Source organism: Schistocerca americana, chromosome 2 (assembly GCF_021461395.2).
Source record: "Schistocerca americana isolate TAMUIC-IGC-003095 chromosome 2, iqSchAmer2.1, whole genome shotgun sequence".
NCBI classification, from domain to species: Eukaryota; Metazoa; Arthropoda; class Insecta; order Orthoptera; family Acrididae; genus Schistocerca; species Schistocerca americana.
In genome coordinates this window covers 46902860-46916760 of record NC_060120.1, presented here as the reverse complement: position 1 = coordinate 46916760, position 13901 = coordinate 46902860, and the positions used below count along the sequence as shown (strand labels likewise).

The following is a 13901-nucleotide window of genomic DNA, read 5'->3' as shown; positions in this document are numbered from 1 at the left end:
CTTTTTTTGCAATTTCTAGTGATACCACGAAGGTTGCCAGATTAACATTACTTGTACATTGTGCCCAGTTTCTTAAAGTGGAACTTGATTGCTGTACTTGTTTCTGGAGCTCGTCGACAGATTTTTTCGTTCTTCGCCTGCTGAATATTTACTAGCAAACTGTATGTTTTGTAGTGAAGTGTCTCTCTAAATTTAATTTCTTATTGTGTGCGAGTGTTTCGTGGAAAATGAGACAAGTTGGAAGGCCAGCTTAATAGCTATCAGTCTTATGTAGGGGGCGATCCGGCGGTTTGGCTTCTCACTGAGCTTGGAAAATTATCATGGCAAGTTCACAAGCTCTACAGCATCAATATTCCCATGACCAAATCAAAGGAAAATGATGACTTGTATGAAAAGGCTGTTAATTGTCATATTTGCGGGCTGGCCTTAGATAGAAAAGCTGAGACTCCTCGTAGAGACCATTGTCATCTTACGGGTAAGTTCCGCGGTGCAGCCCACAAAGCATGCAACTGGAAGAAACAATCCGAAGTGACGCGATAATAGAGGACAAACATTAGCCGCCACAGGAACGTAGGTGGAACCAGGGTAATAATAACTGGAAACCAACTAATAAAAATGGAAGGGATCAAACAGTGCAGAACGCGGTGCAGCCCACAAAGCATGCAACTTGAAGAAACAATCCGAAGTGACGCGATAATAGAGGACAAACATTATCCGCCACAGGAACGTAGGTGGAACCAGGGTAATAATAACTGGAAACCAACCAATAAAAATGGAAGGGATCAACCAGTGCAGAACTGGAGAGCGAGCGAAGACCGCAATCCAGAACCTACACAAATAATCAAAATACGTCCGGCGAACCCTGGCCGTATGCAAACTGCGCAAAACAGACAAGAATGACTAGGGCGGCACACTCGGCAGCGGAAGAACGCGGCCGGGAACAAAGTAGTGTATAATTAGATTAGATTTTTGTGATTTGTTGGCGATGTTTATTTGTATTAGTATAGGCACTGTTTTATTTGTGTTTTGTGATTATTTGTTTTATGTTGTGTGTATTTATTTTCCTATTTTCATGTGCTTGTCTTATTTTGGCGTGGATTGTGTGTGTATTATGTGTTTGATGTTCAATTTTGTTGTATGGGGACCACTGGGTCGCTTAGTATAGAAAATTTGCTTCAGCTATGACACAAACAATATTTAGAAGTATTAGATTAACTATAGAAGGGGTTATCTTATGTAGATAACTTCCTATACAAAATTTTATGGCGAGGCTATTGGACAGGAGAGCTTTCAGGATAAAATCTGGCTCTGTGGTGGATGGATTTGGGCTGTGTTGAGCGTGTTGTGATGTGGTAGGTGGATATTGCGTCCCACCGAATGTGTTGCGTTTCTTGAGACGAGTGCAGGGTATGACGTCCGATGCGGTAGTATTCAGGACCCACCCGTTGCGTTATCGGCGTATGGTGATTGTGGGTGTTTCGGGTGATAATTATGAGGTGGTCTGTCCGACGCAGTAGTGTTCGAGACGCACCTGTTATCTCAATTGTGTTGATGGTGTGAGTACGGTGATCAAAACGACTATCCGGTGGCCAGTCAATCGAAATTAGGCGATAGGGACGCATCAAACATGGATAATTCGTAATCGGTGCGATGAGGATGTTGTGTGAAAAGACGAGTTTTGAGCCGTCATAGAAAGACGTAAATCAGGTGGCTTGTCGCACGCAATAGCGTGATCGACAGAGCTTATTGATGATTTGGGCCGTAGGAGTGTTGTAGAGACGTATTAGCGACGCTAGCCGAGTCTAGGCTTAACTATTTGAGTTAAGCAGAGACGCTAAAACAACACGCCAGTCAGTTTAAAGGATGATAATGAAGGTCACCACAAAAGATAGATGCTCTCAAGTCCAGCCATGAACCTTGACCACTATCACTGATTTTTACTTGTTGTAGCGTGTAAAACAAACTCTTGTTTTGTTCAACAGATAAGCATGACGTTGAATTGAGCCTGCCGTTACAGACAGAAGCAGACTAGGAGCGGAAGACCAATGCCATAATCAGTCAAACTAGCGTCGTCTTCAGAATTAGACTAACTGTTCTAAAACATATTAATCTTTAACACCATCAGTGGTTGAATTCGTTGTGTGGTGAGCAGATCGAGCGTCTTCATCACACAAGTTGCTGAGTGGGACGGAGAGCACGTAAGAATGGCGTCATCAGCTGAGCTGTATGGGAGCCAAACGAAATCAAATTGAATGATGGATGAGTCTGCGAAACGTAATCCGAGTGGTCCTATACTTTCGGTTCCTCTGAGAAGGTAAATATGCGGTTAATTTCTTCGTTGATTACAACACCGAACAGTTGGTGAAGAGAGTCTTATTGCACTCCAAGTAATAGTATTACAGGGAGGGAGATATTGCTGCTGTCATGGAGATCAGCCAGTGGCATCAAAGTTATAGTGTAAATTGAGGATATATGGATAGGTACGAGGCTGGACATTACTGAAATAGACTGAACAAGGCTGTTGGCAGTTTAAGTACAATACATTCTATCTCTGTACTGACATCTTTGGCCGCAACAGTGACAGTGTATCATTTACTCCCTGTGGATGCTATGATGAATTTAGCAACTGTAGAGGCAACACACTGCGTATTTCTAAAGCATCAAACACACATGCACCTCTGTGGTATACTCTGTTGTAAGGGACTCGTCTTGTAGAAGATGGTGGATACTAGGAGAGAGTTTATATACGAGGATTGGAAATTTAACAGTGGAAAAACTATTTACTTACAGCTCGTACAAAATAAATATGTCTTTCAAAGTTTTATTGACCTTCAAAGTAGTCTCCAGCATAGTGTATAACCCTTGCCAGTGATGCTCTTAGCAGTGTCACATGTGTCGACAGTTCGAGTGGCGCGGTCTGTTAATCGATGAGTTGCAGCAGTCGTCAAGCAAATGCCGTGAAGTGTTTCCTTCAGTCAGAAATCGAGTTGAACTCACGAGGACTTACGTCAGGGGACCGCAGTAGGTGGTACAGCACTCAGCAGTCCCATCAGTCAAACAAATCAGTAACAGTTTGCACTCTATGTGCTTGAGCATTGTTCTGCAAAATGATGGTCAGGTCCCGCAGAAAGTGTCATCACTTCTGTCTCTAAGCTGCTCGTAGGTTGTGTTCCAAAATATGTAGTGCTTTTAGTCGATATTTATTATTTCACAGAGAAATGTTACATCGTCGTCATCGTCATCATTATCATCTTTTCCATACCCCTCCTCCGGAAGTAAGTACCATCTTGGCAGTGATGGTAGTGGTGACGGCGATGCGGAGCTATCGGGGATAGCTTCTGAAACTAAAATCAATAAATAAGTAAATAACATCAAAACAAAATGAAATTAGTTTTGTGCATCACATAGACAAAGAATCAGTTATGCACCGAATTTTCTGTGTATTAGCATACCCTGTCATAGATACCTGGCTATTTCGAGTCAGACAGTATCGCTTTTGTAATGAATCGCTTTTGTAATGAACCTCGCTTGTAGTTACCGGTACTCATACCTGCGACGAGCACTAAACAATACTACTTGTAAGCCGTATATTTAGAAATGAAGTACCATCGACATTAATGGAAAACGAAGATGATGGATAATTTGACCGATATTTCATGGCTGTAAGCTGTAGGGAATAGAATAATCGAATCAAGCACGTTTAATAGATTGAATCGAGGCCTCGTAAGCCATTAGCCGGCTGCCGAAATATTAATGCGTGAAGCACGTAACTGCCACCGTCACAACTTAGGAAAAGATTTGGCAGGGAGCCGAGAACTTTCAGGCCGTGTGTAAAATCGGTAAGCGAGTCTAAGGATTCCAATCAGTTCCTTGTTGACCAGTCTGGTGCGGCAGTTGAAGATAGCAAAAGCCGAACCTAAGTTTAAAATTTCACGTTTAAGACATCGTTCAAGCACGAAAACCGTACAAACATGCAGTCTCTTGACCTTCGGACGGACCCCCGTATGGAAGATGTGTAACTGACATAAGGAAGTACCGTCAAGATTTGAAAAACAGACAAATCATCTGGTCCGGATGGCATTCCTGTTAGATTTTAGAAGGAGTACTCCAGGGAATTGGTCCTTCACCCCGCCTCTCTCTCTCTCCCTCTCTCTTTCTTTCTCGTCCAACACGAAGATCGAAACGAATGGTATAAAGGAAAGAAAGAAAGCGCGGGTCACTCCAGTATACAAGAAAGATGAAGGAACAGACCGCAAAATTACAGACCAATATCCCTAACTTCGGACTGCTCCCGAATCTTTGTACGTATTCTCAGTTCGAATATAATAAACATTCTTGAGGCTAAGCTGTTTATGTTGATGAATCAGCCTGATTTTAGAAAGCATCATTCGTTCAAAACTCGGCATGCCTTTATTTCACATGATATATCTAGAACTATAAAGGAAGGTAACAGGTGGATTACATATTCTAGATTTCAGGAAGGTATATGACACGATCTCCCATCGCAGCCCGTTAACGAAGGCACGAGCATATTTAACATGCTCAGAGATAAGAGAGTGGCTATATCCAATATGCAGCCCAGTGCAATTGGATAGCTGCTGTTCTCTTTATACTTAAATGATTTGGCGGGTCAATAGTCTGCCGACGATGCAGCGATCTACGATAAGTCATCAAAGCTGAGTGACTGTAGGAGGACACAAGACGATTTAGACAAAATTTCCATTTGGTGTGATGAATGGTCGCTAGCCTTAAATGCGGAAAAAATGCAAGTTAATGCTGATGAGTAGGAATAATAAACCAGTAACTTTCAGGTGAAGTATTACTATCGTCCTGCTTACTTCACTGGTGGGATTGATCCGTTCCAGGTCATGTTGAAGAATTTCGGCGAATGGCTTCTAGATTTGTTACCTGTAAGTGCCATGGAGCTGCTTTCAGAACTCAAACAGAAGTCCTTGGAGGACGGTGTTCTTTCCTAGGAACTGTAAACACTAAATTTAGAGACCCTCATTTCAAGGTAACAACCAAACGACTCTACTGCAGCTAACATTAATTGCGCATAAGGACCACGAAGACCAAATACGAAAAAAGTAGACCTCATATGGAAGCGTCCAGACAGCAGTTCTACCATCACTCTATTTAAGATTAATTGTACATGGGGCCCATTGAACTTAAAGAATTCGAAACATGCAATGCCGTAGACGTATACAAAGAAAAAAAAAAAAACTCTGATAATAACTTCTCTGTAATGCAGTAGAAACACGCATACATGAAAAGCAGGAAATACACCCGTCTCAAAGTTAGCTAATATCGACTCTGGCAGCTTGTAGGTGTAGGGTAGAGTTTCGATGTTTCTGTCGCTGGTTTCGAGTGGTTCTGCGAATTTTTTTCTTGGCAGGATAACACCAGTTGTATGGTATCGTCAGTTTCCGCGGCGTATTTCGATTTTATGCCGTCCTTCTGTAGTGCTGTGCATATAGTTGTGTAATTAGGACCTATCTTTGTGATTAATTACGCAATTAGGATCGATCTTTGCGTCAGTTTCTCGACCAAAATAAATAAAGTACAGTAACCTAACCTTCCTCTCCCGCATCTAGACAGGTTTCATGTGTTGGGGGTGCACTTGAGCATTCCGTCCAGGAGCACCAGGGTTCGAGTCCCAGAAAGGGCTCCAGCATTTTTAATTTCCCATCAATTCCATGTGTGTCTGGTGGTTTAATTGTGTTAGGTGGGAGCACTTGGCCTTTCCACCCAGGAGGAGCAGGGTTCGAGTTCCAGAAAGGGTTTCTCTCTCTATGTCACAACCCCGCGCCGGTAATAACGACTAGAGAGTCAACACTTGCCGGATACACTGCGTGCGACCTTGTTGCTGTCTACTAACGATGCTTAGGAAAGGACTCTCTCTATGTCGCAACCCGCTACGGTAATAACGACTAGAGAGGCAACACGTACCGGATACATTCGGTATTTTGGAATGGTGCCGGCCGTGTCCCAATACTAACCGGTAAAATTTAATTGATTTCCTTTATCACACTGCACAAACATAAACACATTATTATTCAAACTGCGTGTCACTACTATTAAACGTAGAGATAAATCCTTCGCTACGCAACCGCCTTTGGCTGACGCAGCCTACACCTTCCACAGCCTCTCAACAACCGCCTCTACTTGCGACTCTCTGCGCCACTGGGCATTGTCGCCCTCCAAAGAACAACCACTTACAGATACTACACACCAGTACCCTCACACACTGTTGGCAAGCGGGATGCACTCAGCCTTTGTGAGGTCGACTGAGGAGCTAAGAGGCTGAGAAGTAGCGGCTAAGGTATCGTAAACTGACAACAGCCGGGAGTGCGGTGTGCTGGCGATGTCATCCTTCATATCAGTGCCCAGCGCAATGCAATCTGTGTGTCGATGATGACACGGCGGTCGGTCGGTGCCGTTAGGCACTCAAGTCCTGTTCGGACGAGATTTAGTTTATACAGGATTTATGGGAGTTGGCTGATTGGAGTTGTGACCCATGTTTTTGTAGTGAAGGAAGGTAGTTTGTTAGGTCTCGTAAGAGGCACACTTTCAAATTTCTGAACATTTAAAGCAAGATGCCTCTCATAGCAGCACTTTATAATCTTATCAGAATCTGACTGCTTAGCTTTTTCACATGGTACTTTATGGCAGATAACTGTGTCGTGTATCTGGGTATATTGCATATTAGCTGTCAGGTTTGTAATATACAACATGTACGGTACAAATCGTATTACATTTTCGTGAGGCACGACCAAAAGTATTTTTACACTGTCGACGACTCTATGTATTATACAATAAGCTGCTTCCTCCTCACCAATGACCCTTAGTCGATTTATATATGTCATTTGATACCACATAAGATCATTAATAAGCGTTGGTATGGTACCGAGTCAAAGGTTTCTAGTAAATTAATTTTTGGAAATTTGTGTTAAAGTCTTATGGGACTAAAGTGCTTAGGTCATCTGTCCCTAAGCCTACACACTAACTTAAAGGAGCTTACATTGTAGACAACACACACACCCATGCCCGAGGGAGGACTCGAACCTCCGACGTGGGAAGCAGCATAGACCGCAAAAAGACGGCGCAGACCACGCGGCTACCCGCGCGGCTCTAGTAAATCAAGAAATAGTGCATCCTCGTGAGTGACTTGATCCATGGCGTCCTTCATGTCATGTGACGAACTCTAGTTGAGCTTCTCATGACCAGTATTTTCGGAATCCGAGCTGTAAAGCCGGTACGAGGTCGTTTTATGATAGGGGAGTGTATCCTGACACTGTTGCCTGAAACGAAAGCATGTCTCTCTTCTTTCAGAATACTGAAGTCATCAGTACTTCAATTTAAGTCAAAAGGTTGCTTTGAAGGACATTTCGCACCATTTACTTCGTTAAGTGAGTTCGCAAGTGACACAAATCCTAATAAATGCTAGATCCAACTTGTCCTTGTTAGCAGTTATTAGTGAACTTAGTTTTACATTCACTCGGAATTTATACTATTCCGGTAGTCTTAATAATTGAGCGAATAGTATGTCACACCGCGCCAACCTGAATATAATTGGGGTGAAGAGGAATTTGTGGCACAATCAGACTAAAAGAAAGGATCGGTTGGTAGGACACCCTGTGAGGCATCAAGGGATCACCAATTTAGCATTGGAGGGCAGCGTGGAGGGTAAAAATCGTAGAGGGACACCAAGAGATGAATACACTAAGCAGATTCAGAAGGATGTGGGTTGCAGTAGGTACTGGGAGATGAAGAAGCTTGCACACGATAGAGTAGCATGGAGAGCTGCATCAAACCAGTCTCAGGACTGAAGACAACAACAACACAACCCCGCCAACGTATGTCCAAATGGTTCAAATGGCTCTGAGCGCTACGGGACTTAACATCTGTGGTCATCAGTCCCCTAGAACTTAGAACTACTTAAACCTAACTAACCTAAGGACATCACACACATCCATGCCCGAGGCAGGATTCGAACCTGCGACCGTAGCGGTCACGTGGTTCCAGACTGAAGCGCCTAGAACCGCACGGCCACAACGGCCAGCGCGAACGTATGTTACTGACTGAGAAAGACGAAGTAGAGTTGCCCATACATTTCATGTGTAATTGTGCGCACCCTCCACGAATAAGCAGTATCATCGACAGAAAACTTTCTAACCCGTATTAAACTACTTTTTTTCTGTTAGACTTCGTTTCCGCAGTCACAGATGTTCAAATTACTAATGTTACACAGTGGGGAAGCATCCATTAATACTGTAACGCTGAACCTACTCAAAAAGTTCCAAAATAATTCGTCTAAACTGAATTGAATCCGATCTGATCATGTACACTCGTAAATGTTTTCAAAAGAGTAATGCATCACTGCTCTGGCTTTGCAACCTACAGCAGTTCAGAATTCCGTGCTTGTTACGAGTGTGCGCAGTAAATTCGTTCCTTCTTTCGACGTGGCGGACTGGGGTTTCCAGAGCGTCGATACGGCTTTTTAAAGCTGTCGCTTAATTTGTTTCTTCCTCTCACCAACAGATTGATACACTCCTAAGCGGAATGACAAGTTATTCAGCTACTCCGTAACAAACAGCGCTACTTCGTATCGTGTAGCACGCTAGCAGCAACCTGCGCAGAATGAGAAACCATTAACTCCTAATTTAAATGCTTATTTAAAGCACAGAGGACAGCAAGAGAGCTTCGTAATTTACAGAAAATAAATATGAATTCACTATGAGATGTTGATGCAAGATGGTAGGAAATAGCCTATGTGTTTTCATTGTGCCTCAGACTAAAATTACTTATTTGAAACGTTGGTAGTTCCAAAGCTTGACTGTAGATTTTTCATATCAAAAGTACTGGACGTGCTTGTTGTGAAACCTGGAACATGAATTTCGCAGTTCAAATGTAGTAAGTAACTGTATTGATTAACAGATTCACGAAGTATATTTCGCTGTGCCCTGTCACGCGTGATGTGTCATCGTCGATTTGTCCTGTCATTGTGTTGTCGAAAGGAAAACTGTAAACTGTGCGATACTTAAATTATTATCCTGTAACGCATTGCAGACTACCTCAAACTGTAATGGAAGCGTTTATTTCATCACAAGAGCCACTGAATTTTTTAAGTGAAGAAGTAGACGAAGAGAGCCTTCAAAGTTTCTTTTATACATTTAAAAAGCATGAATGTTCTATTTCACATATTACGGCGGCTGTTAGACACCGTCAGATAGGTACAGTAAGAATTGACCATATTCTTTCAGAAACAACACGCCTGGAAGCTTTGAAAGATAACGAGAAGGTTTATCGAAACAAAAGTATAATGAAGAGACTCTTTTCGACCATCTGCTTCCTAGCGAGGCAAGTGTTAGCTCTTCGTGATCATGACGGATCTGAAGTGTCAGTAAATAAACGAAATTGTTTAGAACTTTTGGATATCTTGGCAGAAGAACAACCATCCATGAAAGATCATTTAGCATCCGGTGGAGTATTTAAAGACACTTCCTCTGAAACACAGAATCAATTAATAGCTTGTATTCGTATTACGGATATTGTTGAAGAAACTATTTCAAGTGAAGCTAAAAATAGTCCTTTTATGTAAGTAAAAGTCGACGAAGCAACGGATGTCTCAATTAGAAGTCAAATGAGTGTAATTTTTCGTATTGCAACTAACGACCCAGGAGAAATACAAGAGAGATTCGTGGTGTTCTATAACTTATCCAAAGACCGGAATGCACAAGGCACAGACACTGGTTTGTTGCAAATGTTAAGCAGTTGGACTACTGATAAAAACAAAATAGTATCGCAAACGTACGACGGATATAGTGCAATGGCAAGCAAAAGTTATGGTGTCCATTCTGTTATGAAACAAGCATATACTCATGTTCTCTTTTTCTGCTGCTACGGACATCAATTGAACCTAGTCCTCCTCTATGCTTGTAAAAAAACGCGCAAGTAAAAATTTTTGTGGCAAATCATCCTGATTTCACGCATTTTTTAGCCGTTCCAGTACGATGTTATTTTCATTCGCCCGCATTATTCTTCACTGTACGGACCTGAGGGCAACATTTTATGATGTGATACACAATGGAAAGTGGGAAGATAATTCTTTACATAAAGAATTTGGGCTAAATTGCACACTGGATCACCAAACTTTTCTTTTTCAACTACAACTGTACAATTATATATTTTCCAGCATGCAAGTATCTTGTTTGACAGCCTGCAAAGTAAAACTGTGGACGTAAGACGATGTAAGTTCGAAATTGAAAACTGCATTAAGGCTGTCGAAAGACTGAGATCTGAGGAAATTATTCTGTTATCCATAGTGGAAGTTAAGAGCCTTACATATTCAGCAGGAGTATCTGAAATTAATTTTAACAAAACAGAAGCAAGCATTCAGAAATTGAGAAGGCTAGCATTTGAGGAGGAGGAGGAGGAGGAGATTAGTCGCCAACGAGGTCATTAGAGACGGAGCCCCAGCTCGGAATAGGGAAGGACTGGGAAGGAGATCGGCCGCGGCCTTTCAAAGGAATCATGACGGCATTTGCCTGAAGCGATTTAAGGGAATCACGGAAAACCTAAATCTGAATGGCAGGACGCGCGTTGTCCTCCCGAATGCGAGTCCAGTGTGCTATCCACTGCACAACCTCGCTCGGTGTTAGCATTTGAAATTGTTGACTCAACAGTAGTAAACGCAGGACTAGATTCCATGACTTTTATGAAACAGGTTTTACAGAATGTATAAAGGAGAAAAAGTTCTCAAGACAAGGTAGGCAAAACAATTTGCCGATAGTGATGTTGAAAAATTACTTTAAATATATTCTTTCCTTGACGGTGAAAAACTGAAAGGAGCACTTACGTTTGTTTGCAGCAGTGAGGATAAACTTCTACAGCCTCAGGACCACCCTAAACACATTATAAACAATGGATTAAAATACATTTTGTATGAATGTTTGAAATTACTATCGTTGGTTTTTGCAATTCCAGCAGGCACCGCGTCTTGTGAAACAAGCATGAGTACATTCAAAAGCATTACAACCTACCTTCGCAACACAATGAGAAATTTCACACTGTCAAACTTGGCGAGTTTGGTTGTAGAGAAGGGAACTGTGAAATCATCAACCAAACAAGGGGAATTCATATTCCGTGTTATCGATTTTTATACTCAGAAATAGGTCCGGAGGATAGAACTAAATTATAAAAAAGATATAATTGTGAGTTGTTCTGCGTTATAGTTTCATTAATATATAGCTGATTAATATTTTAACAATTATTTATAAAAATTTCTGTAGTGATTTCTGTCTTAATAGAAATATGTTACTAAGTTATTTTTGCAGTGTTTGTATTTTACAAGTTTTTGTTTTAAGATTTTTTTTCTGTTTTCGAAATTCGTAATTCTCAGCCTACTCTACAAAAAATGCCACGCTTTGCCACTGCCCGCATCTCGTGGTCATGCGGTAGCGTTCTCGCTTCCCACGCCCGGGTTCCCGGGTTCGATTCCCGGCGGGGTCAGGGATTTTCTCTGCCTCGTGATGGCTGGGTGTTGTGTGCTGTCCTTAGGTTAGTTAGGTTTAAGTAGTTCTAAGTTCTAGGGGACTGATGACCATAGATGTTAAGTCCCATAGTGCTCAGAGCCATTTTTTTTATGCTCGCCACTGACGTTATACATAGTCTTACTTAGATCATAAGCATTTCGCTTTATTTCAAAGCAACTTCAGAGGCCAGCGTCTTCCCCTTTGTTCACCATGGTTTTGGTTACGTTTTCCTTCTCTACTTGTTCCCTAGGGGTTTTAAGATATTTAGCTTCCGCAGTTACCTCTCTTGTTTTAATGGGCTCACGTTTCTGTATCAGTGATGCTTTTTTTAACTTCTTTGTATATTAGTTCCTTTTTCTGAACGGCGCTTATGTCCTCAGTTTCTTTGACCGCTTTTTATGTAATGTTTGTTTACTTTTGTTTCAAGCATTTATGTAGTAGTTATGTCTCTTCACCATCATTCACAACTTTAATGCCACAGAACAATTAAAACAAAGACAAATGTGAAAAGAAAAACGCTTAAAGACAATCAGCCACCTTCGGACACCCCAAAAAAGCAGAAACGGATATCGGTTCTACCCACGGCTTATAAACCTCACAGACACAAAATGTAATGGTGAAGTATCACAATTACAGCAGGAAGGTTCAAAATATAACGTCAACACGAGAGTGAACGAACATTAAAGAGAAAAATATATTATAGAAGCTGAGAGCATACTCTCTCAGGAACAGAGAAGGCAAACAAACACAATGAACTAAGGTGTAACGAGGGAGCTACTAGGCAAAGGAATTAAGTACGTCATGATACAAGAGATACACACGAAAAACAAGGAAGATAACGAAGAACTCTGCAAAAGCTTAGAGAGAAAATGCACAAAGGGAACGCTATCACAACCATAGCGGAAAAGAGGCACATAGTGACCATTGAAAATGCTTTGAAATGAAGCGAAACATACTGTTGTTCATGAAAAAAATACAAAACCGCACAAACTGCAGCAAAACTTTCAATGCATACAAGGTATTTAAATAATCACCACATAATTACAGAGTACCATCTGATACAAATCATGATTTTTCAACCACACTGTTTTCATTTGCGGTTGTTGTCATACGTCTGCTGTATCACTTCCTTCGATATGTACGAGTATGTAAACGAGCACATACATGTATGGGTCGTGCAATATCGAAGTAATGTTATTTCAACCTTTTTATTTCTTAGTATGCTCATTGATATTATCAGATGTTTGCATTGCGTAGTTAGTAGGGTTGGTGCTCAATGTTAATACGAGGAATAAAGTGAAAGTGACCTTGTGTGGATACATTGACGAAATCCTCCAAGATACGAAACGAAATTCCTGGACACTAAATCTGATTTGATGGTTCACAGGTCATTCAAGAGTATCCTAACTTGGTGTCTCTGGTGGCGAGGATGGACGACGAGGTCTTTGGCCGCGATCTAGGTATCTTCCTGACGTCATAGTGGAAAAACAGGTGAAATTCGTCATTCGGAATTGACGATGCACGGAAATCACAGCACTCTTAACTATACTTAGCGGTTCAAGCCGCGTGAGGGGAAATGCCTCAAGTGTAAGCCATAAACGAGTTGCAGTGGTTGGAGAATAAGAGGGCAAAAATTAAAAGATGTTTTATTATTTAACAAAGTAATACGTTTGTACATTATGCTTCTACCTGTGTTTATTTTTCTTGACAGTATTAAAGCGTAGCCGCGCGGGATTAGCCGAGCGGTCTTAGGCGCTTCAGTCTTGGACTGTGGCCCTGGCGGAGGTTCGAGTCCTTCCTCGGGCATGGGTGTGTGTGTTTGTCCTTAGGATAATTTAGATTAAGTAGTGTGTAAGCTCAGGGACTGGTTACCTTAGCAGTTAACTCCCATAAGATTTCACACACATTTGAACATTTTTATTAAAGCGTGGAGGACTCGTCTTACACATCAGCAGATTTCTTTCACAAACAAGAAAAAATATTAATCCTTCGTTTATAAACGAGACACCATATCCGTACTCCTTTATTCATATTTATTTTCTAACACGCGTTTCGCTATTTATGTGAAAGACATCTTTAGTCGGTTTCCTCTAATGGTATAAAGCATTCGTTTTCTACGAACATAACTATACGTATACGTTCGCTACTTAATTTTTCACATAGATGCAGAACGGTGCTTCCTGTTATCTTAATAATTTATGATCAGTATATGCTGAAACCAAAAAGTCTATGTTATTCCAGAATACACTCTGAAGTTGCTTTTCACATAAGGAGAGAAACACACGTAGAAGGAAATGGCCAGTACTGCAGAAAGGAAATAGTTGATTTGCTTATATTTAGAGCTAGAAAAGCAAATGCTACTGCCAC

General features: G+C 41.4%; 1 protein-coding gene across 1 annotated transcript in view; it reads left to right on the top strand.

Moving 5' to 3' along the window:
- Positions 1–13014, top strand: part of LOC124593773 (metaxin-2-like) — a 137273-nt gene extending 124259 nt beyond the window's left edge. The window contains exon 5 of the mRNA XM_047132121.1: positions 12922–13014. Coding sequence (XP_046988077.1) covers positions 12922–13014 — 93 coding nt within the window. The remainder of the gene's footprint in view (positions 1–12921) is intronic.
- Positions 13015–13901: the final 887 nt, after the last annotated feature.